Genomic DNA, 24,790 nt, shown 5'->3' with positions numbered 1-24,790 from the left:
TTTATTTTAAATCTTAAGAAATAATCAAGAAATGACCATTCCAGGGTGAACATGTTCCAAAACTCTCAAAATTTCTAATTGAAAAAGAGAAATTAATCTGTACATTTATACAAGTATATACTACCATGCGAACACATACATAGTTGTTGTATTTACAATATCTCAGTTAACATGTTAATGATACAGGAACATGTTACAATACTAATTTTTGATAGTTTTTTTTTTAAATATAAAAAAATTAATATACATATATGTATAACAAATGATGCATTCTAAGTTTCTACTTTTGCTGTTCAAATACAATTCAAAACCACAATAAACACTTAAGTCAATCTGTTTAAACTACTGTTCTTAGAAAGTCAGAAAGTAGCTTCAAGAGATTTCCACGTGAATTCTCTTGTATCCACTGACAAAGGAGTACAGTAAAGGGCACTTCATCTTCCGCTTGTATCAAGTTATTTTCTTGAAATAATATTTCTTCTTTCCATGATTGGCCTTTTAGCTATCAATCCCCAAATCTGGTCTGAAATACAGGCTATCCTGAAAGTTTGGTCATGGTTTGTGGCATAGGGCCTTATATATTTTCAGTAAACCATTTTCCTTCCTGGAGTCCTTCTGACCGTGACCGTTAAACTTTCAAAACCCAAGTCTGTCATCCTCATCTCAAATGGAATACATCTACAAAATTTAGTCATGTGCTAAAAAGCATGAGCAGTTTTGAAGAAATTATTTTTCCTTCTTTCTATCCATGTAACCCTAGCCTTTGACCCCAAATTAGGCATCTTGTCTCATATGAAACCCATTCTCCGAGTCAATGTGACCTTGAACACTGAACCCAAATCAATAGGTGTCTTTTGTATTTCAAAGTGTTTTCTTGGTGGGGATAAAGTATTGGGTATACCAATGAAAGTATTGTGTGTTCAGTTTTTAATCTTTCAGTCCCTGTGATCTTGACCTTTTGACCTTTCAATCCCATAATCTACAGCTTTCTTGTTTGCCCCAAATGTGAACAAATCAAGTTTGATAACGGTAGATGAAAGAGACCTCAAGTTGCTGTGCTAAATAAAAAATTTACACAGACAGCTGGTTGGACTGACAACATTATACCATAATCTGCTCTGCCTTATAGCAGGTGTATAAAAGTAGTACATGGAATGCTGAAGTGATATCTGAATTCTGGAAAAAGAAAAAGAAAAGTTTCAAAATTTTGCATCCAGTAAATCTCTTGATATAATATCAAAGATGACAACACTAACATTCATTCATTTACAACTATAAACTAATGAGCAAATGAAGATTTAGAACAAGCCCCATGATTAGTTCTTTGTAAAAATGCACAATTACTCTCAATTTTCAAAAAAGAGTTTTTACATTGATTTTGTAAATTACAAGTATATCAGATTTTTAGCTTATTCATCCAAGTCTGAATATTACCTTTGATACTTACAAATATGAACATTTCATCTTCATAAAAGCCTTTGATTTAGGAGTAGTGCATTTCTCATCAAGTATCAATTAAGGTTTTCGTTTCTGCCATATCTGTGTTAGGTACCAAACCAAAACAATAAAATATTTCCAGAAATATTTTGTCTGGTGATAATATTGGACAACAAAATGAAAAGGAGTTACAAAGAGATCAAGTAGACAATGGAAAATTATATATATATATATATATATATATATATATATATATATATATATATATATATATATATATATATATATATATATATATATATACATACACACTGAAATGAGCCAACTAAGACTTTGTAAGTCTGGAAAAGAAATGTACAATCATGTTAAAATTACCTTTCCATTATAAAGGCATGACCATGTTAAACATGATCATACACAAATAAATTACAAATAGGGATGAAAAACTTGAATGAATATGCATGTAAAAATTCATTGTACATAAAAAAACATTTGAGCACCAAGAAGGAAATTGATGCAAATGATTGACAACAAAGGGATGTGAAAATTTAAAAGTTCTGTACAAACATGGAACACAAAATGAAATTATGACAATAAAGATCTGAAATTAAATAATAAATGACATTATTTTTGTACCTGATCAATGAGATGACAAGAATTTAAACAGGATCTATGAAATATTGTAATCTTTTTTCTTTATTTTTTTACTTTCATGTGTGTTGAGCATGGAATAACATAAAATGAGGGCGGAGGTCTTGGAATGTTGAGATTGATGATTAGGACTAGATTCCAGCTCCCCAGCACACCTTATATACAAGTGGGGAAGAACAGCTACCCTGAGGCATATTTTGAGCACCAAAAGTAGCTTCACAAAAACAAGTGAGATTTAAATTTTACTGCTGAGAGCCTTGAAGAGAATTATGCGAAACCTACTTAGCAGTTTCTATGACATGTCTATTAACACTTTTTTTTCAACATCTGCCTTAATGCTATCATTTAATAAAGAAATTCCTTATTTATAACTGTAAAATGTGTTGCCCCTTTCTCTTTTGAAACCTTCAACACGTCCTGGTAAAAAGCTTATAAATTTAAACTTGAGAAGCAAACACACTAACATCAAAGCAATCATCTTATCATCTTTTGGAGTCCCTGATTAAACTGATTTTTTTGCTTTTAGTGAACCAAACTATTAGAGAAAATGGAATGACATTAAAATTACAAAGAGGACCAAGCTCAAGAATGTCCCCACATGTACATGTACTTTTGGATACTGTCAACCATTTTCTCATTTACAAGGTAAATAAAGTATGATGTCAGAGCATCTTTGACAATTACAATGAAAGCATGTCAACTGTAATCAATTAATAAATTTCCGCTAGCCTAAATTCACAAATCTGATTTTTGCACTCAAACAAGTTTGATTGCTGTGCTTTGGCCAAAAATGTGAAATGAAATAGGAGAACTCAAATATTTAATTTTCAACTGCTTTAAAAATAAGGAGCATAATTTCAGCCAAGTGATGTAAAAAGTATTAATTTTATTGTTATTATTCTTTTCTTGTGTGCTTGGTTTTTATCTTTTCTTGTTGAAAAAACCGAATGCTGACAAGAAAAATATAAATTGCCCCCACCCCCGTTTTCGGATCCACCAGCAAGTACCTGAAGGTTGGAAAAGAGACATGGACAGCTTAAGAGTGAATTAAAAACAATCTTGTTTATATTCAAGACCTCCTGACAAGATTTCAGAGTATATGAATCAAAGAATATATTTTAAACAGTGTATTGTGTGTGACTCTTATAATGTATATGATACAAATATCACAAGAACACTTGGATAAACCCCAAGTACAGGACAGAGAAAGAAACTTGGACATCTTCTGGCTTCACATCTCTTATGACAGAATCCTAGTATTTATGAAACACTAATTTCTGAATTCATGCATTCTGACATACAAAATCTTGATTTCATTGCATATGACCGATTCATCATGGACATCAACTGATATTGTAGTTACTTTCCCTGAAACAGCATATTTGAAATATAATGCTGAATTTGACAAAAATAATATTTGTACAGGAGGGATTTTTTCTTTTCGCTTACAAATAAAGCTCAACTTTTCAATAAAAAAACCCCATTATGATGCATACTTGTTCAACAGATGTCAAACTTAAGAGTTATTAGGAAAAAAACAAGAGCATGCCATCATCTGTTTACAGATAAACATACACAGTTAAAATTATCACAAACTACTATGGGAATATAAACGTTTCCACCCTAATACCTGAGAAAATAGAATGCTTCAAGAGAGCTGGGGTATTTTTAAAAAAAATTTTAAACCCTTTACATTAATGATCCAATATTGTCAAATGTTACCTTTTGAAAAAATTTCAGTTGTGTCCTGTGCATTCCATTAATGCAAACAAATACTTTATAAACTCACTTTTAAGTCAAGTCCAACTGCAAATGACAAATACCCTAACCTGCCATCACATAATGCAATGGCAGGTATGGGTCTTTGTTATTTGTACTACTAATTACTCTTAAACTGCACAGAACCAGCTCTGTTAATGCATTATGCAATGGTGGGCTGGTTCTGTGCAGTTTGCAGCTAATGCCTTATGCAATGGCAGACTAGGTCTGTACAGTTTGCTTCTAATGCCTTATGCAAAGGCAGACTGGGTCTGTACAGTTTGCTTTTAATGCCTTATGCAATGGCAGACTGGGTCTGTACAGTTTGCAGCTGGGCATGACTTGTGAGTATATAAGGTATTCATTTTCCATTCCACATAAATGATACATGATTAGAGTACAAAATCACATAATGCTTTTTAAGCATTACAAGATTCTCTTACAGATGCCAATTCCAGCATGGTTACATACCACACAGGTACTGGTCTTCAAGATCCATATGAGACTGAACTAAAAAACATTCTGAAGCCATGGGATGTATCTTCCAGCTGTCACCTACTGCTGCCACCAAAATTCTGATTTTGATTAAAGTCTTTCCTGGTACCACTTTGTTTTCTCCCTTTTCCAGAACGAGGCACTTTACTTGCTTGCTGGCCACCATTTGACTGGTTAGTCCTATATGAACCAGAACTGGATTTATTATAGCTGCTATAATGCATGCTTCCCTGGCCCTTCTCTTTATAGCTTGGAGAATTATCGTGGCGGAAACTATTGTAATTGTTTGAACCGAAGCCATTGTTTGCATTTCCTTGATGGGCATTATAGTTCATACTGCCAAATTTGTTGGAAGATGCACTACTGGAGCTTGTATCTCTACTCTTGTTATTGGCACTATGTGGCTGTTTTTGAGCATCACGACTGCGAATGAATTCTTGTGTTGGTACAGTTTGAACATGAGACTGTGTCACAGTACTCACAGAATTTTTATCCTTTTGTTGGGTCTCTTGAGCAGTGTCGGGATCTGTCTCCTACAAAAGTAAAGGATTATTAGTAGAATGAACTTTTGACCACAACCATAATGAAGTCAGCTTTTAACAGGAAAAAAGCCCAAATTAATACGAAAACTTATGAGTTTAAGGTAATCAGAGGAAATGTATATGTAGAGAGAGAGAGAGAGAAAGAGACAAAGATGACATCTTTTGGCTTGTTTTGTCAATAAAAGTGCTAAAAACATCATTTACTGTAAGAGATGAAGTCAGATAAGAGTGGTCTCCCCTTGGATAGAAGGCTACGGTGAAGTCACAATAGTTCACAATGATGAAATCTGACTACAATCTTTAAAACAGTGCCGTGAAGTTGCCAAGTTTCACTACCTATCTTGAAGGACATTTGAGGAATAGTACAGAAAAGAGGAATAATAAATAACTGATTTGTGACACTGAAGAGTTAACCTTTTTGACAGTTATATATACGAAGTCATTGAAATTCAAAGTAACAGTTGATCCCTGTACCTCTAACAGTTTGAATGACCTGAAGCAAAAACAACAGAAACCTTAAATATTAAAGGAGGACCCTAACCTCAAGGACAAGACTGCACAATGCAACAAATCTATTTTTAATAAAGTATACCTTGCTTTATCCAAATATCTTAAAGAGCTGTTAAATTCAAAACAAAATGGCAAAAGTGACTCAAACCTAAAGCACTGACCTATGTTCTTGACCCTGAAGATAACATGTAACATCCTTTTTGTGACAAAATATAGCAACACAAAAATGTTTTATCCCTTCATCAAAAATAGCTATCAAATTTGAGTCGAAAGGAAAGAGCTATATAGAATTTAAATATATAACACAATGACACTGACCTTAACACACACCCATGTAACAATAACAAAACACTACATAATGATACAAATCACTGGATTACATATTCACCTGCAATGACCTTGACAATGAAGACAGCAGCACAGATTATATCTGCAACACACTATCTATACACAATATGCAAGTGGATGAAGTTTCATTTACATCTGTTCCCTGGTTAAAAAGTTGCAGTTTGCCCTAGTACCATATATTCCCTAATTAATGCCTCATAACCTTTCTTAAGAACAGAAAATTTAAAAGATGTAGTGTAAGACCTGTGCTTTCAATAGCATTCTACATTGTATACCTTTAATTCACACCTTAAGACTGCAACAAAATGATAGTTGTCTAAGCTGATCACGTTGTTGTAATGTATCTATCAACATATAAATTACCAAAGTCACAGGCAAACATGTAGTGTTAAACATGATGCAACAGCTAGGTGCTAACATTTACACTGACTGAATTCATTGGTAGTTAGACCCCCAGATGTACATGTGGTCATTATAAGAGTACATCAAAAGAACAACTTTAGCTTTCATTAAGCAAAGTAAAGCTCAAGTATACGCCTTCCATTTGGAAAATATAATGCCCTTGAGGGGGTTAATTAGGGAATATATGGTATATAAGTCAAAGAATTACTTTTTTCCTTGTTGTGACCTTAATTTTGCTGCTGGGAGCTAGGCTATGGTACATGACACTATTTAGTCATAATACATACTTTCGAAAAGTTTCATTAAAATATCTTCACTGATTCACATTTATGGCAAAGTCTGTCCATACAAGGATACAAGTCACAGAACTATGTTTTCCCTTGCCACGACCCTAACCTCGGGGCAGGCAGCATGGCTATCATATAACCACATATCATCTAATCTAGTCAGGATATTTACTTGGGTCAAACTTTCAGGAAAATATCTCCAACCAATATAAAGATATCATCTGGACAAGCAACTGTAAATGGATGGACAGAGAGACGACATCATAATATGCACAATCTATAACAAAAATACTAACATAAGCTGTGGTGCACTTACCGAGTCACTGGCAATACTGGAGCTCGAGCTGGTAGAGGCCGAGCTAGAGGTGGATTTGTACATTGAGCCACTAGAGTCCGAGTGTTCACTCTCCATCATTCCTTTCACATGGCGCTCATTGAGAGCTGCATTTCTAAAAATGCCAAAAATCCAACATGACAAGTTTCTAAATACATGCTGTCCATATTAAGCTGCATTTTTGTCCAGAAAATGGCATTTTTGTCCAAAAAAAAATGGAAAAATTGCATATATTGTTTTAAACAGACTAAAATGATTTGTATATTATATGTAACATGTGTGCGCTCTTCCAGAAAATAAATATAAAAATTAGGACAATGGATGGCACAAGACAAGGATTGATACCACCGAGAGAAATAAAAGATCAGAACAATCTGGAACTTACACAACAAAACTGTTGTTGCCAAGCTCCATCTATGTGTATCTACCTCTGGCTGTCAGTCAATCATGGTTTATTAGAAATTCCTATGGACTGCTGACAAATCTCAAGCCTAGGTAAATCATTAGGTAATTAGGACTAAGCTTATGAAGCATACTGTTTGACAGTCTGAAACCTAAGTAGTTTCTGCAACATGCACAAATTCAAGTTGATTCATACAGCTTTGGAAGTAAAAAAAATTCCAAGGACCTCTGAAGGACTTTTCAAGATGCATGTAATAATTTTCAAAAAAGACATAATTCATAACAAAAACAGGCGATGAATACAAGTTTTGTTCATAATTTATATATTTTTGAAATACAATTGTAAGAGTGTGATTAGGATTTTTAACATAGCTTTAACACTTTTTCAGTCATATTGCTACGATGTCTGCATTGTCGCACTGATGTCTAGCACTGTGGTATCATGCTACATACATGTAGCATGATGTCCCACCTAGTCACATTATCCTGACATCAGGCCAACCAGTCCTAACACTAACCTCTTAATGCTGAGCTCTTAGCGAGGCAACTGTTAGTACCATTTTTGTAAGTCTTTGGTATCACTTAGCCGGAATTCAACACACGACCTCCCCCATCCAAGGTGGAGGCTCTAACCACTATGCTACCGGCGCAGTCGCACAACAATTGTGAGATAAAGACCCTACTAAGGACTGATGCTCTGGCCCTGTTGATAGTTTAAACTGCTGCTTAGTGAAACCATCTCTGATACACTTTAGAAAAACCAACATACCAAACAGAAACAAAAGTAATATCACTTATTTCCTTGGTAATGTCTGCGAATGGGCATAACGTGACCACAATATTGTTAATCAAGACTCACTGTTGGGCTGATAGACTAGGCTGGTCACAGAGAGTACTGCAAGCCCAAAGACTTGTTTTTGTCCATATAACGAAACAGACGTATCGTATGTAGAATTCCAGCATGTCTGGACATCCTGGATGAGTTTCTTATGGGAACGCCAAATTTTTCCTGCTCCTCTTTGAGCTGCTGTTGTGCCAGGATACAGCGCCAAAACTTGCTGATTATGGATCATGCAGAAGAACATGGATATGAATTTTGGGAATGTTGTATTCCTCGCATTATTTGTCCAGTTTGCTCGCCAAATATTCTCCTGTGTGTGATTCATCGTGAGGTGTTGATGCTAAAATCACCTGTTTCCTCTAAAAGTCTTCTGTCAGCTAGTGTGCCAAAAGACTCTACAAGGCTATGCTGATGGATGGGTCTGACCACACATCGGAGGTCAAACTAAGGTCAGATTGGGCAGAAGCTAACTCATGCATGTTGCTCTATATCGCCTTATGTATGTCAGGTATCAAAGATGTGGAAAAGTACTTCCGACTTGGAATTTTATAGCGCTGTTCTGCCTTGGCCATCAGATGTCAAAATCCAATGTCTTCAACAATGGAAAATAGTTGCACATCTACTGGCATGAACTCTGCAATTGCTTTGTGCCAACTAATAGCTCTCGGGTCATTACATGCAAACGGCTGCTTCCGGTCCAGCATGCTGCCATAGTCAAGAGTATGAGGAGTTGCTGTAACTGCTGAGGTTAACTGTGGAGCATCCTTTTCTTTTTTTATCTGCCAGAAACAGGCCATGTTTGACGACGTGCTTACAGCGCAAGTGCTGGACAAGATTTGATATTGTAGTGTTTTTAGGATCCTTTCCACCTCTGGAAATGCATGCTTTGCAAAGTGTGCAATTTGCTTTGGACTTGTTGACTGCATTTACTTTGAAGTAATTCCAGACTAAACTTCAGTTTTTCGAGTTCAACATTATGCACAGGCTTGGTAGTATATTTAATAGTGTACAATCGCTAGTCAATATTAATAATCCAATCGATTCGTGCTCTTGAAACAATGTTTTCAATTAAGTAAGTTACTACTAAGTTGTCCACATGGCTGGATGGATGCATGCACCACTCTGTTAGTCGCATGCTGAAGCAGATTAAAAGCTGGGGTAAACGGGTAACGTCGCTGGCGCTGGCATGCCAATATCAATGCTGCGTAATATTTGTATGTCAGTGTTCAGCTGCTTCAGCATGCGACTGCTATTCATTGATTAGCAGCACTGCAGGACAGGCTAAAGAACAGATTAACTATAATGAGTCATAGTTTCATAGTAGTTGGAAATTTCTCTAGCTGTCTAATCTGTCTAGCAATCTGCTAATGTGTATGCTGAAGTTCAACAGCCACACGAGGCCTCACTGGCTGGTTGGCTGCTGTGATTGGGTTGAGTACATGAATGATATTGATAATATGTTGTGTACAGACAATCAGCAGTAGTTTACAGCAAGTGTTAAAAAGTATTTACTTTTAAGAATATACTGTCTTTCAATTAACCCCCAAATCAAATGTGTATTCCTTAATTTCCACTATTTAATTCTGATTTAAAATTCAAGCCATGTCAAGATGAATGTTAGGATTAAATTTATATTTTGGAAATTTGATTACATCGGCACTGATTATTTCTGTTGATACCAATTGTTCTAATAATCGACCCGATAAGAATGGCTGATTAATCGGTACAGCCTTAAACCATTTATACTTTTTTGGCATGAAAAGATGAATTCAGATATACAAATGAACCTGTCCCCTAGGTCTATTCATACCCCAAGAGAATTGGCTGCCAGGTCATAACAGAAATTACTGAAAAAAATGCTCAACCCCCCCTCCCCAAGCCCACCTATAACCATCTATACACTTACAGGTCATGAAAAGGTAAATTTTTATATACAACATGACTCCTTGGTCCGTGCCTAACTCTAAAAGACTCTTTCCCTGGTCACATCTCCACTCTATAATCTGGCATACACTTTCTAAGCATGATGGGTTGTGGGTTTAATGTCATTGCTGAGTGCATACAGGCTGTACATGGTGGTCAGTATAATTCTTGGAAGAAGAACTGGGGAACACCATGGGAAGGACCAACCCACAGAAAGCTACTGGTAAGTGTATCCCATACCAACATACCCACACTGGCAGAGCTGAGGCTCAAACCCACTCAAATAGAGGCAAGATGCAAATCATTGGTAAAGGTGAACACCTAACACCACCCAGTCACGTGGGGCCTGCAATGAGCACACAAAAAATATTTATGCATGTGACATCGACTCTGAGGTCATTTCTAGCAAGTATGCAACTAAATTTGACCCTTGGATCTATTCTTACCCCTACAGGCCTTGACTTGGGGGGGGGGGGGCAGGGGGGTGTTAACCAATAAAGGTAAAGAGGGGGAACATGTGCTATACAAACTTTATTTTTTAGTGTACACTTAAAACAACATTTTTCAAATAATTAGCAACAATGTTCATACATTTCACTTGTCCTCTGGCTTCCAAAACCCTGAGGCCAAACTTGCAATAATAGCGAGTTAAGGCAGTGATGGAGGTGCCAAATTTTAAAATCTAACCAAATTGTAAGAATCATATGAAACTGTTCACTTCTGATTAATTAATACATCTTAATTCTGACTCCTGATAATGAAACACATGAAGATTTTTTTAAAATTAGTGATAAATCTTGTACCTGTTTTCATCCAACTTGGCCACCTTGGGACTTGAGGTTGATGTGGCCACACTAGCGTAAGTACGCCCTCCAGAAGGCTCTGTTATATACTCCGGTTTCACCTCATCACTGAAGTTGTCCAAAACCCATTTCCTATAGGCCACCACTTCATCAGTCACACGCACTATCCGTCCTAGTAGGCTGAAGCAAGAAGAGCAGTCTTTACTAAAAAAAACCACTGAACTCCCTCATTCAAATTCCTTGGCCAAAAAATAGGTATGAATTCATGCGACATGATTATACATCAGAAACACATTAAATACATTTTGTGCTAAGAAAATTTGCCATATTACAATGTTTATTTTAATGTTTTTATTTCATGATTGCCATTAAGTACATAGCACAAAATAGACTATACATGGCAACCAGTATAAGTGGTGGAAGAACCCAGGGAAAAGGAGTACAAATTATATGATCTGACTTTAATATTAACAATAAATATTAGCATACTTAGTAACAGATAACAAGATTGTCATGTATATTACTTTTTTGTTCTTTCAAAATCCTGCCAAGAAGAAATTTTTTTATAAATGTATGTGTGTGTGTGTGATTTTGATTTTTAACATAGCTTTAACAATTTTTCAGTCATATCGCTACAATGTCTGCAGTGTGGCAGTTTATAGTGATGTCTAGCACTGGGGCATCATGCCACAGACATGTAGCATGACACCAGGCCAACCAGTCCTAACAGTAACCTCTTGATGCTGAGAGCCAAGCGAGGCAGCTGTAAGTATCATTTTTGTTAGTCTTTGGTATGACTCTGCCGGGGATCGAACCCACGACCTCCTGCATCCAAGGTGAACACTCTAACCACTAGGACACCGGAGCAGTTAATTTTCATAATTATATTAAAAATACATTTAGTTTTTGGTGTGTTTGTGTGTGTGTGACCTGGATTTTTAACATAGCTTTAAAAAAATTTCAGTCATATCGCTACAATGTCTACAGTGTGGCAGTTTATAGTGATGTCTAGCACTGAGGCATCACGCTGCAGACATGTAGCAAAGTGTTCCACCCAGTCACATTATCCTGACATAAAGCTGACTGTCCTAACACTAACATCTTAATGCTGAGTGCCAAGCGAGGCAGCTGTTAGTACCATTTTTTGTAAGTCTTTGCTATGACTCGGCCAGGCATTGAACCCACGACCTCCCGTATCTGAGGCAGACACTCTAACCTCTAGGCCACAAGAGCGGTCAATCCGAAAGGCTACCATTTTTTGAGGACTGATACTGACATAGCTCAGATACATAATAAATGAACGATTAATTCTTATATGTAAATTTCCATTTCAAACAAATTACTTCTACAGCTAATGCAATTTGCCCATTTAAGTAGAGCTGTTATCTATGCACAGAAAATATTTCATAGCTGCATGGCATATTTGTATTCACATTTTCATTATTTCAAGATAGGGTGTGCATTTTAAAGAACTTAAAAAATAGTTTTTATTTTTCTGATGAAAGGACTAAGCAATATTGCTGTGTACACGTCACATTCACTCCACATGAAATCTTTAATTTAATCTTTTGCATGCTGCATTGTAACTAAATTCTCTACAGACAGTAACCTTATAAAAGAAATAAATGCTTAAAATCCTTGATGGTCCATTTCTTTGATTGCTTACATTAATGAACTCATTTCCTTTCACATCCCTTTGGCATTTTATTCTGTGACTCAGCTGGAAATACATGTACATAACTGGTAACTTGATGTTCTAAAGCAATGCCAAGTACTTAAATGCAGTGGAACAAACACTTGGACCATAAAAGGTCACTATTCGATAACTATGGATCTAATAAATGTTTTATTTATTTATTATGGGTTGAATTCAAATGTAAATTTCAAAATTCAAACATTGTTAATGTTCTCATCAGAGCCATATTTAGGGGGCATATTTTTGATGACTGTATATTGTCTTGTTACAGTGTCCTTGACGCACATTGTGAAACTAAAGCAATGTACGAAATTGGAAAGAATTTTTTGTTACCACGGAAAATGAACTCTGATTTTACCCCCTGAATAGTTTCGTTGTTGTTGAAGGGTTGAACGCCATTTTTCAGCACATGATAGGCTATACATGGCGGACAGTATTAAAAGTGGTGGAAGAACCCGGGAAAACCCTGGAAAGAACCACCGACCCACGAGAAGCTACTGGCAAGCTTTCTCACATACCCACATTGGCTCAATCCGAGACTTGAACCCACGCAAACAGGTGAGATGTCAGTGATCCACTCGGGGCTACTCCTGAATAGTTTTTTTCTCATTTTAAATCAGTATTTCATATTTCTATGCGACTACACAGATATCAATGCTTCACTGAATCAGTGTGGTCTTTTCAAGGTAATCAGTGTAATTGATCTACAGCTGATAACTGTGGATATAATAATTTCTTTTTCATTTATTTGTGGTTGAATTGAAATATAACATTTAGAATTCAATCCGTGTCAATGTTCTCTTCCCAAGGTACACTTAGGGAACATCTTTTTCATGACTACAGTTAGTCTGTTACAGTAACACTGACAGATCATGAAGCAAAATAATAAATTATTATATGAAAGCAAACTTGTTTCCAAAGTTTTTTTTCTCATCTTAAGCCAGAATTTGATATTTTTTGCAACTATACAGCGATCAATGCTTCATAAGCACTGGCTTAAAACCTTAAAACAACCCTTTTAAGGGCCAACCATAAAATAGAGATATATTTTTTATATTGAAACATTTTTCATTCTTTCTTATATGATAGCAGTAAAGGAAAAAGAAAAAAAAAAAAAAAGAAATGGTCATGAACCACATACTAACAGGAAAGACTAGAGAAAGTCAAGCACTTGTTTACTGTAAACAATTCAAACACCTTGCAACAAACAATAATCACTGCACCATGCAAAATGGCAAACATGTTGCACTATGAAAAAGGAGAGGAATCGTCAAGATTAAAAAATGTATTATATCACATGCATGCTATAAGGCAGAACTAAGGGCTGTGCCAGTAAAACATACCTGGGACCCAAGGAAGGCACTTTTAATGTGGGGGTACTCAACCATTGATGCATTTCAGAATTTTCTTATCATTTTAATATCAACTCTGTGCTATCAAAGTACCCTGGCATATATTTTTTTAAAACTGCCTTTCCCGAGTACCATGTACGTTTAAATGGAACAGCTCATAGCTTGTCCCTCTAATTCTGGGTCAAAAATCAGGGTACATGATACAGATCAGTGTGCAACTTATACACACCAAAATATAGTAGTCTAAATTTCTTCCGCTTAAAAGAGGTGCATAATAATTGCAGGCGAGCAGATCAGCACCTGACATGGTCTGGATCATGTGCAGAGTGCAATGTTGTGCTAGTAATTAATGAAATTGCCAAAGGCAATCAAAATCTAAAGATGCCGGATCATCTCAGTTAAAACAATAATTCCTGGCTAATGAAATATTCATTTATTCTGTTGTTTGCATAGTTTCAGTTTTGTTTTGCCAAGAAAAATGACCCCAGTGGGGCATTTAAATATGCTGGGTCAACAATGTAACTATAGTTTTTTTAATTTTTTATATGTTGAAATACATGTGCTAGTAATAAAATATAATAGTTTATACCATTATACTGTGTTAACTTTTCATTTAATATCTTAACCTCTGACTTATCTGAAGAAAAACTAACATATTTCCCAACTGTCAACCCCCGAAACATTTGGACAATCTAGCTCCTCCAGTAACTTCATCAAACTCTCATATTTGGTAACAGAAATATATTCTTTGACCATCCAAAATAAAACTTTCATAGCTACTAGAATGCTGGTCTCCTTTTCACTGGCAGTTTTATTCACTGCTTTCTGAAATTCCCCAACCATAGCATCAACAATAACAGAAGACTAATTCTAAAATGGTTTATTTTTAGATAATAAATAACAATATATAAATAACAGACTGAACAGAACAGTGAAGAACATCCAATTAACACTACTCCTGGAGAGACATGGCTGTTGCTCCTTTGCATCTTTTAAGTATAACGTTGTCAAACTGTCTCTCTGAGCAAACAATACCTTCTTGTTTAACAACATGAAGACTTTCTAGTGTCTTAGTTTTCATACTGCTCCTGAAGTAAATCTTATTCTTCCTCACAAAACTAAATATTCTTTCACAGGATGCATTGCTGTGAGGGATGGTGATGATATGGCTCATCACTTTAGCAAGAAGTCCAAATTTTGCTTGATCCATGCTATATCTGATCTCACCAAACTTCACCCAAGGTTGGTCCATGGCAGCTGCTGAATTAGGCTCCTGCATTCCAGGGTGTTTCTCTATACCTGTACAGATGTTAAGTGCCTGTGAAATAAAGTACATAAAATTTAAAATACTGACTCAGAAACAAAAAATAACTATGTAAATTGCATTCATTCACAAAATGAATTGCATTTAATGTTTCTTACTTTTTATTAAAACTTCAGGCACAAATAAGTATTTGTTTCTCTTCCTTATTTTACTATATATCTTACGCAAGTAGATGTAGTTCTTAGGAAAGAGATGATACATCTAAATTGTTAAAGTACATTTTCGGGTTTAAGGCTAAATAATAATAATAATAATAATGATGAAGTCTTAGTTTTTTATTATATGCAGATGTGTCGATTCAATTGTCATTTATTCAACTGTACCTAATTTAACCGATCTATCAGTATATCCTAATTTCACTAAAGATAATCGTAATTTTGATGCTGGCACTCAAATTACAATTTGGAGCATACAATTAATGCCATAAAAAACAGTAAGATTAAAAACTTACTTTTGAGATTGGAGATGTCAACGACAACCATCGCGCTCGCTAGTGGCAACACTGAAACATGACACAAATTGCACGTCTTGCAAAGTGCTGTATGTTTATCACTTCCACAAGCCAGGCATAGAAATTCCAGGCTACAAGAAGCTTGGAAAGATGTTAAATATTTTTTTTGACTTTCCAACTTCATCTGAATCTCTCTTTCTTTTAGACATTGTAAAAGAGATCACCAAACATATGGATTCAAGTTTGCACCCTTTTCAGAGAACTTCTGCACACTTCTGGTCTTGCACACTGGGAATTTCCAAAACATTTTTTGTTAAACGAAACGATTTTTTTCCTGACTTTTTTTAAAAACAATTTTTTGGGGGGAGAAAATTAATAATGCAGGAGTGCAGGAGGTGCAGTTGAATTCAGGGAGTCTCCTGCAAATAAATGGAGGGTTGACATGTCTGCTGTAATACAGGTGTTTAACATTAACAAAACTAACACGTTATTCAAAGTTGTCTGCTCAAATGGCTGATTCATTCCCGGCAAAATTTTGATCACCCTGATGATCCACCAATATGAATTTTATTGCACCATCTATGATATTTTTGTTTGTATGATGAAATGGCACATCCTTGGCAGAAGACTGTTTTCAGTGTAAAGTTAATGATGATTGGGTGTAATGTATTTTCAAGAGTGAATTCATTACAAAGGGGACTTGTTTTTTGAAGGAAGTTAAAGCAAAATTATTAATTTAGCATTAAATAGATGAATTAATAAAATGAAACGAAAAGAAGTTTTGAGAAAGAGGTAGAAAATGGTTCAAGACTAAAGTTTCATGCATATGAGAGCACAATCCAAAACAACAAAAATCCATAGTGCAGCCTTTCACAAGTAAACCCAGGATTAATAAAGTTCTATAAAATTCATAGACTTTTAAACAGATTTCCAAGACGTGTAAAAAATTTTAAGCAGCTAATTCACAATACATCATGACACAATATACAAGTTTTTTTTCCTTCATTTTGTAAATTACTTCTAAAACCAGTTATAGATCATACTCTGGAATATTGACCATTTCTGTTTTAATTATATGTATTATAAACAATCAACATGACCACAACTGTGTCAGAAATTTATGCAAGTGACATTTCTTTCTGTAAAATTCAAAGACCTTTCAATCACATTTATGCTAAAAGCAATTTTCAGACACCATCCAGAATTTGATTTTGCCATCTTAAAATTCAAGCCCTTTCATGAACCCTATTTATAAAATAAGCATGTACATGTTTTTATGTAGCCAAAGACCCCAGAAAGTTAAACTAACCTAACTAATAGGTGACAAAATGAACTGACAAGCTTCTGTAGTTTCTCCGTGATGCATAACTGTATGAATGACAACCCACCCCAATATAATCAATCCCACCTACTTTAAAAATGAGTGCAAAAAAACCTGCATAGTCAATTTGCTGTGGGTGTAATGAAATTTTTAACATTCATTCATTATTAATAACAAGCCAAATCAGATCATCCAAGTGACTTGACTTCTAGACCAACCATGATAAATAAGCAATTGAGAAGTGATATTTGCAACTGAGCAACATGATGGTTTTACTAATTATGTAGTTATATATTGTGTTCATCAACCACACTTGGTGAGGTTGAATAATGGCAGCTGTTGTTGTAGGGTTAATGCCATTTTTCAGCACAAGATGGGCTACACATGGCAGCCAATATAAATGGTGGAGGAAGAAACAAGGAAAACCCTGGAAAGATCCACCGACTTATGAGAAGCTACTGGCAAGCTTCTCACACACCCACATTGGCTCAGGCTGAGACTCGAACCCACGCAGACAGAGATAAGATGGCAGTTATCCGTAACAGTGTGCGCTTTAGACCATTCATGGCCACTTCTGTGGTGGTAATGTTTCCACTCTTACATGCAGTTCTAATGCACATGACATGTGTGATTGTCATAACACAAGTCTGCAGCTGTGCCAATACTGAAGATAAACAACTACATTATTGTTTCATAACAAATTAGTTATCATACACATACTGAAAGATATTGCATCCCCCATTTTTTTCTTTCACAAAAATGGCTGGGGGGGGGGAGAGAGAGAGAGAGACTGAAAATCCTCGAGAAATCACTGCAACAAATGAAAAAATTTCTTTATGTATATTATCTGAGAACGTTCACAAGAAATGTAAACATGCTTTTTTTATTTATTAAAGCTTACCTTTCTGTGCCTTTATGCTGATGCGAGTTCTGTGGCAATATTGCATTGGTCAATGTAATATAAGCATACTCAAAAGAGTGCTTCACCTGCATCGCTCCATATGAACTTCTGCCAATGTCATTGCCTGACATAAAAATACACTCATTAAGAACACAAGTTACTCTACAGGACTGACACTCTACTAGACGAAAGAGTATACAGAAATCCATAAGCAGATGGTTTCTTTCCTCATTTTGTCTCATTTAATGGTAAATGACTTAAATAATTTGTGGAAAATTCCAGCATACCAGAACTGGTAACAAAAATCTTTCTAGTTTGCTGGAGTCATCATGCCCACAGTACAAGCATGGTAACAAAAAAATGTCATGGCCACTTATCTTGAACCTGATACCCTTGATAAAATTACCAAACTTGTCTCCAATACTGTTAATATATACTCACATGCTAGGTTGGTTTCATTCATAAAATCTTTTTTTCTTCAAAATTTAAACTAACTCTGCATCATTCAAAGTATTCTTCACACACATCCACAAAATGGGCTTGATAAAATCTATTCACACTAATTTTACAATATCATGTTCACAAGCCATCACACATAAAACCCCAAGTCAAGACCATTGATATTGAAATCAGTGTCAGAATGCTGACTATCAACAGGTTTCCTGAAAAACAGTGAAATATTAAAACTGGTCAAATTTCACTTGTAATTGTACATATGTTCATAAGCTTGACAAAGTACAAAAATGCAAGCAGCGACCTGAATCCAAGTTTAAGTAGGTCTGGCTTTCAAACTTGTTCACAACAGCACAGATATGTTAGAGGTTGGATCTGCATCACGGTCATTCAGAATTGACATTGCTGTAAGAGTTTCAGAGAAAAACATCATTCTTTCAGAGATAACAAAACTTTCTGATGGTCACTATAGTTGCCAACTTGGAAATTAGATGAGTCCCATTTTCATTTATAATCTATTAAACTCTGTTATAACAATTTAGCCAAAAGCATGAGTCGATACAACCATCCATTCAGGTGAAGTAGCCATATGAAGATTTCCAACACTGAGGCAGTCATTTTGGAGGTTAGATCAGCCTCATTTTAAAACGAGACCAGCTACATATTGCCAGAAGTGTTTTAGTAAAGAATTTATGTAGATACAATTATCCATTCAGGATAAGATGTCAAGATTTTCATGATAACCACTGTGGCTGCCATACTGGGAGGTCATAGTAACATCATTTTCATTCTGGACCAACTAAATATAATAAGTTTTGTTCCATTTTCATTTACTATCATTAAGATGTCTTGAAATGAAAAAACCTTGTTGAGTGGACCATCCAATTAGGAACTGTGACAAGATTCAAGAAAGTGCTATTGTGGCCATCATGAATGTTCAAGAAGTCCTTTTCATTTAACAATACCAGAGCATGAAACAGCATGCCAAGTTTCATGACTTTCCTGCAAGTAATTTAGAAGGAGTAGCACTGGTGAACAACTGCTAATGTAAGCTGGCCAAACAGATGATGGATACAGACCCATCACACTAGATCTACTGGTCTTTGACCAACAGAGCTAACAATAGTATTTACAACCATTCAAATTAGAAACACGGTTAAATATCACTATTATTATTGTTATTATTCAAAAAAGCATATTATGCAAATAATAAAGTTTTGTTCCTTACTGACAAAAAAACAAACAAACAAAAAGGTAGATAAATTTTGCCCAAAATAAAATCCAAGGAACATCATAAAATTCTAAATAAATCAAGGCAGAAGATGGACTCTAATAACAAATACCTTTCAAAAGCATTCTGTACTTGTATCCTGCATTCAATTCATAAAATCTTGAAGCAAACTAGAGAGTTAATAGCAAAATTTTCAGTCAAGGCATGAAAGCGCTAAAAACACCTTCAGAGTAATTGTGTGTGATGTTGTAATTTGCACACTAAAAAGAATACCATGAAATTCACTTAACTCAAACAGCACTAAATTTCATTGATATCATGTTTGCTTTGTTGTTGTTGTTGTAGGGTTTAACGCCATTTTTCAGCACAAGATAGGCTATACATGGCGGCCAGTATTAATGGTGGAGGAAGAACCCGAAAAAACCCCGGAAAGAACCACCGACCCACGAGAAGCTACTGACAAGCTTTCTCACATAACCACATTAGCCGATATCATGTTTGCTACAACCACAATGACCAAATATAAAATGGTCTGCAAAAACAAGAGGACCCCATTTTTCAAGTTTTAATCAACAATAAACACTCTCTCTTGCAAGCCCTTAACAACTGATACCCTATAACAATGAATGAATTATAAAAAAAGGTAAATAGATAAAATTAAACATTATCCTGACCCAATGGGGGACTCAAATTTCATCCAAGTAATTAGTCAAATGGATGACTGTGTTTTGAGTTTTTAAGTAGCTTGAACAATTTTTCAGTCATATCACTATGATGTTTGCAGTGTGGCAGTTTAAAGCAATGTCTAGCATTGGGGCATCATGCCACAGACATGTAGCATGATGTCCCATCCAGTCACGTTATCCTGACACCAGGCCAACCAGTCCTAACACTAACCTCTTAATGCAGAGCACCAATTGAGGCAGCTGCTAGTACAACTTTTATAAGTCATGGGTATGACTCAACCAGGGTTCGAACCTGTGACCTCCTGTATCCGAGGCAGATGCTTTAACCACTGGGCCACCAAGGGGGTCAATATGGATGATTGAATTTTAATCAAAAAGTAGAACTGACAATCAGCAACCAGTCTAATGCTGACAAGATAATTTACCTGAAATCTGATAAAAAATGACACCTAGTTTAGAATCTTCATTGCAACATCCACATTCATCTTATATAGTGTAAAAGGTAAAAGAATTTCCTATAATGGGCATGTTTTCTTTCTTTATTTTGTGCTACATTAATGGAATTATTTATAATCATTGAAAGTAATGGATTTCACAAGTCACTGGAAATTAACAATGATCATGTTGCCAATGTGTGACACCTCTTTTCTTCGAGATAAAATGCTGGTTAAAACACGAATTTTCATAAAAATTTCAAACCAATCAGTGCATAGGTAAACAATTAAGTCAGTGGGTGAAGCATGATCATACAATTTTCCTATGCAAAGAAATAATCCCTCAACTTGATGCAATTTTACCACAAACTTTGAAATAAAAAAAAAAATATGCATCATAAATCATGAAAGATTTGCATTTTACAAGCTTTATTTTGGTATCCAAACTGTTTTTTGGAAACATAAACCAGTTGCACCAAACACTGAATTTGTAAAACATTTAAAACTCATGTCAAAATTGTCCACCATATTTAGATTTTTTAATAAGCTGATAATGATTACCATATCTTTGAAAACTGAACTTCGAAAACTAAACTTGTCAATCATTTTATACAAATAGGCATGCCAGAAGAACAAAGATGATTCCATATATTTTTATCATATTAATGCTAGCAGTTTCAACAGTATAAACACAGTCGCAAAAGGAAGAAATAGAAGATCAACATTTAGAGAAATTTTCTGCATAAGGGAAAGAGTCAGCGAGGAAACACTTGGCCAATAATTTGTCAACTGAACAGTGTGATGATGATCTGTAAGACTTTGAAGAAGACATGAGCATTGTTCATCATTTACACTGTAAAGATCATGTGCTTCTTGGCTATACCAAACCCAGCAAGAAAAATATTAGAAACTAACTAATTGATTCAATGGGGCCTATTTGGCAGTGACGATCTAACCAGTGCTCCAGTGTTGGAATATAAAAGGAAACTGTCACTGAGTGGGTTGTTCATACAACATCAAAGATGTCTGAGCAGCTGATGATCACAGTGGAATAGAGGACTGGTGGGATGAACACCGTGCAGCAAATGATATAAAGTCTATGATCAGAAATTACCAAGACATTCTTCATTAAATCTCTTCTGTAGTTTCAAAAAGAAAAAGTCACAACATTTTCAAATGAGGGAAGCCTAAGTAGTAAAAGCATCTGCCATGGTGCAGGAGGTCATGGATTTGAACCCCCCCAAACCCAAGAGTCATATCAAAAACTTATAAAAATGGTATTAGCAGCTGCCTTGCTTGACGCTGAGCATTAAGAGTTAGTATTAGGACTGGTCAGCCTGGTGTCAGGACAATGTGACTGGCCAGGACAAGACACTACATGTCTGCATCATGATATCCTGTGCTAGCCATCACTACGAATGGCCACACTACAGACATTGTGACATTATGACTAATATTGTTAAAGCTACATTAAAAATTAAACATACACACATAAAATGAGGGGGACGGACCAATTTGCCATTAAATTTTCACTTCTACTATAAACCCTAAAGTGATTTTAAAAAAATTGATCTATAATCATAAGAATAAAAGCTGCTAATCCTAGTCATGGTTAGTTTCTAATACTTTGAACCATTATATATTGACACACAATGTAAATCAGTGTGTAATTACAGAAGTGTTAACCATTACATAATGACACAAAGTGTGAACCACTATGTAATAAGTGAATCATTATGTAATAACACAAAGTGTAAGCCTTTATGTAATAACACAAAGTCTGAAGCATTATGTAATGAAACCATGTAACAACACAAATGATATAGGATGATTTAATGATACAAAGTATGGATCATTATACAATGTAATGATAAAGTTAGAATTATTATGTGATGTCTAAAAGTATGAATCATCCTGTAATGACAGTGTTAATTAACATGTAATGATGCAAAGTGTAAACCATGATCCAATGACATCTGTTGTGTTTAGCATTAAGAAATAGATATTTGCAACCATACAGAGCATGTAACAGATATAAATCTTAATTAGTAACAAGTAAAACGTTTTGGTTTTCATCAAATATGTGTGAAACTGTCATTATTAAAAATATCCCTACAAAAGAATGGTAAATTTTTCATACAGTGCACCAGTTTCTACATAACATGCTATGCTAACAAGTACACATGCTTATCTTGATTCTGCTAATTTGTGAATTCCTGTACCTGGGTTAAGTGGATCCTCGATACACATAATTGATTGGCGGTGTCCGTTATCTAACCCTTTATGGATATCATCCTTTTTAAGATAGGATCCACCATTTCTGATACGAATACCTGTTGTCATATAGTTGAAGTTGCGTCCATAAAGTTCAAAGAATTCAATCAAAAGTACTCCAAGGTTAGCATTTGGATCAACAGCATCATTACGTGGATGAAGCTACAAGAGAGAATAAAAGGAAAAATCCAATTCAAAATCAAGTAATATAGTTTTCAGGGGAAAAGGGTAAAACTAATTTTAATGACAAAATTCTCACCTGTCAATATTGTATAGTTTGTTATTAAAGGATGGAATTACCCTTGTCCTTAAATAAAACCTCCTTCCATGGATGAACTTCTAAAGAATCCAAATTTAACAAAGACCCAGTCTGCTGTCCAAGTCCCTGATGCACGCACACATGTCACAGTCGGAGTCCACATCTTTTCAAGACCAGAAAAATATACTGACAGGACATCAGAGCAGGGTGGAAGGAGGGAATATGGCAATGCCGACAGGCAAGTATTACATCAATAAAATTAGTTTTAACCCAGCACAACCCCAAACTACATTTTAATATCAGTAATATGTTACTTGTTTGTCTGGGAGGATGTAACTGGTATAAATAAGGAGTACTCACCCTTACTATAGAAATATCCACTCTTGTAATTCAGAATATGTAATTTCAACTACTTTTGTGCCGCATCTATGGGCCCATAAGAATATATGCCTGCACTTGATGTCTTAAGGAACAAAGGTTGGAGAAAGTTTTATCATCGCCAAATTGTGGCCTTCACAACATTCTCTGATTATGAAGGAGTTTGATAGGCCCCTGAGGTAGCAACGCTACAGACTTCACAAGTATTTATTATCATAAATGAAAGATCCCTGTCAGCTGGAGACTGATAAGCTCTCAATTCTTTTAATAAACCACCTGAAAAAGACATTTCATATCTTTTTTCTTTTTAATAGCAGCCAAACAGAATCTGAACACCCTCACTGGGCATAAAAGCCAATCTTGATCATCACCAGCACAGATACAATAACGACTGAACAATCTGTACAGGAAGTGCTGCTAGTGACGAAAGCTGGGTTTTAGGCTAAGAAACTTGGTTGACAAAGATGAGATACTGACTCACAATAGCCAGTGAACCTTAGACAACCTTGCTGAACTGACTCCTTCATTCATTTCATGGATGCTACGAAATGAATGAAAATCACCTTTATGATAGGGTTCTCCGTGGAAGCTTCACCTAATGACACACAGGACTTTAAATTGCAGACCGTAAGACACGAAAAGGTCTCTGCAGTTCAAAATGTTATAATGTTTGCAGTGTAAGAATTTGTACCAAAGTCATCAGGCCTCTATGATGCACTTGGCAACTTTCCTTCAAAACTTGTCCTTGCTGATGGATCACTTGAGATGAGCATAGAGAAAATTACCTGGGCTGATCTGAACTACGATTGCTGGGGCCACAATCTGCCTATCAAAATGAACTGAACACAGAGATCCCACTATTAAAAGTCTGAATGGCATATCAGTACCAACTAGACATCATAAGAAGTTGTTTAGTAACATCCCAATGTTGACACAAGCATCGAGAGTAGTAACAAGAGTTTTAAGATGGATGCTGTGGCTGTCATAATGGATATTAAATTGGCATCTTATTCATTTTAGATGAAACTAGACATCAGAAGAAGTCTTCTGGTGAAAACGCTATGTCAATAAGCCTTCCATTCAGGAGGACTAGTGATAAGATTTTCAAGATGGCCAATATGGTGACTATTTTGGACCTCAGAACAACCTGGTCTTCATTTAGGACCACATCAGAAGGAAGGAGTCTTTTAGTGAAAACCCCATGTGGTAAAAGTCCACAGTAATAAATAAAAAAATTAGGTTTAAGTTTATTGATAACATTAAAGCAGATCATTCAATAATAAGGACTGATTACACT

General features: G+C 35.5%; 1 protein-coding gene across 1 annotated transcript in view; it reads right to left on the bottom strand.

Annotated features, from left to right (window-relative positions):
- Positions 1 to 1,681: 1,681 nt before the first annotated feature.
- The window catches only part of LOC149780503 (terminal nucleotidyltransferase 4B-like), a 49,773-nt gene continuing 26,664 nt past the window's right edge, over positions 1,682 to 24,790 (bottom strand). The window contains exons 7-11 of the mRNA XM_089937483.1: positions 22,805 to 23,018; positions 17,779 to 17,902; positions 10,734 to 10,913; positions 6,747 to 6,879; positions 1,682 to 4,874 (exon numbers count right to left, since the gene is read on the bottom strand). Coding sequence (XP_089793609.1) covers positions 4,398 to 4,874; positions 6,747 to 6,879; positions 10,734 to 10,913; positions 17,779 to 17,902; positions 22,805 to 23,018 — 1,128 coding nt within the window. The 3' untranslated portion in view covers positions 1,682 to 4,397. The remainder of the gene's footprint in view (positions 4,875 to 6,746; positions 6,880 to 10,733; positions 10,914 to 17,778; positions 17,903 to 22,804; positions 23,019 to 24,790) is intronic.

The sequence above is a fragment of the Sinohyriopsis cumingii genome, chromosome 16 (assembly GCF_028554795.1).
Source record: "Sinohyriopsis cumingii isolate HCF-2022 chromosome 16, ASM2855479v2, whole genome shotgun sequence".
In the NCBI taxonomy this organism is placed as follows: Eukaryota; Metazoa; Mollusca; class Bivalvia; order Unionida; family Unionidae; genus Sinohyriopsis; species Sinohyriopsis cumingii.
Note: the sequence above shows the minus strand (reverse complement) of the source record. Positions and strands in the feature narration are given on the sequence as shown.